This window comes from Sinocyclocheilus grahami, unplaced genomic scaffold, assembly GCF_001515645.1.
Source record: "Sinocyclocheilus grahami isolate Dianchi unplaced genomic scaffold, SAMN03320097.WGS_v1.1 scaffold5089.1, whole genome shotgun sequence".
Lineage (NCBI taxonomy): Eukaryota > Metazoa > Chordata > Actinopteri > Cypriniformes > Cyprinidae > Sinocyclocheilus > Sinocyclocheilus grahami.
Window position 1 is genome coordinate 3,325 of NW_015509870.1, and position 3,050 is coordinate 6,374.

The 3,050-nt window shown below is 36.1% G+C and overlaps 1 protein-coding gene across 1 annotated transcript in view; it reads right to left on the reverse strand.

Moving 5' to 3' along the window:
- LOC107577089 (sister chromatid cohesion protein PDS5 homolog A-like) overlaps positions 1–2,708 on the reverse strand; it is a 5,829-nt gene extending 3,121 nt beyond the window's left edge. Inside the window, exons 1-5 of the mRNA XM_016263200.1 lie at positions 2,483–2,708; positions 1,660–1,779; positions 1,509–1,577; positions 576–727; positions 333–417 (exon numbers count right to left, since the gene is read on the reverse strand). Of these exons, the coding sequence (XP_016118686.1) occupies positions 333–417; positions 576–727; positions 1,509–1,577; positions 1,660–1,779; positions 2,483–2,650 (594 nt within the window). The 5' untranslated portion in view covers positions 2,651–2,708. The remainder of the gene's footprint in view (positions 1–332; positions 418–575; positions 728–1,508; positions 1,578–1,659; positions 1,780–2,482) is intronic.
- Between the last annotated feature and the right edge of the window lie 342 nt (positions 2,709–3,050).

Sequence of the window (3,050 nt, forward strand, 5' to 3'; positions counted from 1 at the left end):
GCACACAGTGTTTCTCCTGTTTTGCTTTAAACTAGTTTAAATCACTGAGTCGTTTGTGTTCACCGCTGAATTCAAGCACTGGATCTCCCAGCGCTGCTTAATGCTCGCGTGACCGAGTAAACACATCTGCTCGCGCCGCGCAGTTTGAACTTTGATCCGAGTGGATAAACGGTCCGTGTGGTGCGATTCAAATGAGTCGCGCGGTTTCGTTCTGCTTTTGGCGCATAAACATATCGAACTCTTCATACCGTTTTATCAAGGAAAATTATATCGCGATAATTATCGTTATCGAATTATCGCCCTGCCCTATGTTCACATGAGATATATCTGACCTTCTTTACACCTCCTGCTTTTGTGATGACTGGATTCTCTTCGTTCTCTCTCGCCCCCGTCTCTGAGGCCTCAGAACTCACATCCCTTTATGAAAAAAAAAGGACCAAATTAGGGCTGCAACAATGCTTTATGACAAAACTAAATCCATTATGACGATTACAAAAATAAGTCAATTTGTGTGGAACACTGGATAAAGTCCACATCAGTGAAAGAAAAGTAAAGAAATTCTGAAAAGCACTAACCTGCTCTTATTTGTCGCAGGCGAGTTGGGTTGGGAGTTGGTGCTTGCATTGCTTCCAGTGTCAGAGGTGGTGGTTTTAATGTACGGTCGGCGAACTGTTACCGTTAAAGGTTTGTTCACTGCCCCCAGCACGCCTGTCTGCTTTGGTGGTTGCTGAAATATATTAATAAGTATGTGTGATGTATATTTCCAACAAAAAAATATTGATATGTCATCGATTCCTGCGTGCAATATAACTTCCAACACTTTGACATTGAACACACTCAACTTTTTTTGTGTGCTGAACCTAAAATATATTTATTTGGAGATTATAAATTCATGTTCTAAACTTTTAATGTCATAAAAAAATTGCAATCACTAATTCTGTAAATTATAACACCACTGTTCAAAGTGGGTAAGATTTTTAAAAAATGTTTTTGAAAGTCTGCTCACCAAGGCTGCATTTATTTGATCAATAATACAGTAAAGAGTCATATTCTGAATTACATTAAAATATAAATTATTTTAAATTGTAATATTTTAAACTGTAATTTATTTCTGTGATCAAAGCTGTATTTTCAGCATCATTACTCCAGTCTTTAGTGTCACATGATCTTCAGAAATCAGTATAATGCTGCTCAAGAAACATTTCTGATTATCAGTGTTATATATATATATATATACTGTATACAGCTCTATTCACATTAAATTGATCAAAAGTGACAGTAAGGGCCTTTATATTGTTATAAAAGATTACAAAGAAATTATGTTCTTACTGACCCTATTTCTTTGTTTTATATATTGCATTTTTTTATTTAATTTGGAACTGGCCTTCTACTACAAACTGTACAATCATTTAATTGCAGAAAATATATAGCAGCTAAACTGTACTCATCATTTCTTGAAATTAATCAGGATATTATTCACGTAAAGTCGCAGAGGTGACAAAACCTACCTGGATTTTCCCTGTCTGCAGAACTAATTTAGCTTCTGGTGACAGATATTCCTTATCATTGATAAAATCCTGTAGAGAGGGACAGACAGAATGAGTTTGATAGTAAGGTCACATGAAAAGTGTCACTGCGGACAGTCAGAGTGGTTGTTACCTTATCAGGTGGTGTAAAGAAATTGCTAGGCAGCACAGGATCTTTCGGGGAGTCCAGATGACATGAAGTGCTCTTGTTCGCGATCACAAATAATGCCACATCACACACAATGTAAAGTTTCTGTAAACACATGAAAATAGAGTAAAGCACACTGGAATTCACAAATACATAAACAATATGCATAACAGGTTAATGGTGACCAGTGCTGGGTAGTAACTAATCTGGATTGTGTACTCAGTTTCCAAACATTAAGTACTTGCATTATTACATTTGAAAAAGCTCATAATCAGATTAGTTACTTTTTATGGATTACATGATTGCATATTATTCACACAATGGCAAGTAAATCATTCATAATTTATTGATTCTCCCCATTTCTTTTCTTTAAACCTTAATTTCTAAAAATCCTTTTGTGTCACACAATTTAGCGTTGACTATATTCACAAATGTCATGTAAATAAATGTGCAAACCATCCTCCTGAATTTGAGGGAAAATAGCTCCTCTCTAGCAATTAGACCATGTTTGAAACAAATAATGATGCAAGATAATAAACATGGTGATGTATAGCTGTTAAACACTGTCGCCATCATATCATCATATCCAGTGATAAAAATACTTAAAACCTGGCAGACGTTCGGCGTGTAATTTTGTTTTCGTGTTTATTGATGTTAAATAACAAGTGATAAAAAAAAGTAGTCAGAATACATTACCTAACATGAGTAACCTAGATTATGCTATTAACTACAGTTTTCATCATGTAATCTGTAATCAGTAACAGACTACAATCTGTAAGTAATCTACCCAGCTTTGATGGAGACGAACCTCGTTTGCCTTTGGGTCGTCTGGGGCCTGAACATCTTTTGTTTGTTTGATGTTCTCTACCATCTTCCTCAGGAACGAGTGACTGTTATTCTCATTCTTTGTCATCAACACCTCGAGCATGAACCACAAGCACCTGGAAAAAAAAAAATCACCTGAATTAGTTTTCATTTTAAAACATAAGAATCTTGGTGTCTGCGTCAACTCACTCGGAGTAGAAATGAAAAGACAAGGTTCAGTACAGACCATTTCAAAGATGTAAACAATAGCAAAGGCGATGGAACGCTACTGCGTATGTCTGGTCCTGAAGCATTTCTGGTAGTGCCATTTTTAAATCTCAGATCTGTCAAAACAATCGTGTACTTTTTAAGTCTAGCGAAAACGCAACAGTTGCGGTATTAAAAAAAAAAATTAATAAATGGTGATTGTAATTACCCTTTAAATATGACTGAGGTGCAAACTTACAAAGAACATTAAAAGTAGTTTTCCGGATGGCTCAAAGCGGCTCTGATTGATGCTGCGGTGTGTGTACACGAGAGATGGCGGTAAATGCATATCGCAGTCTAGATGC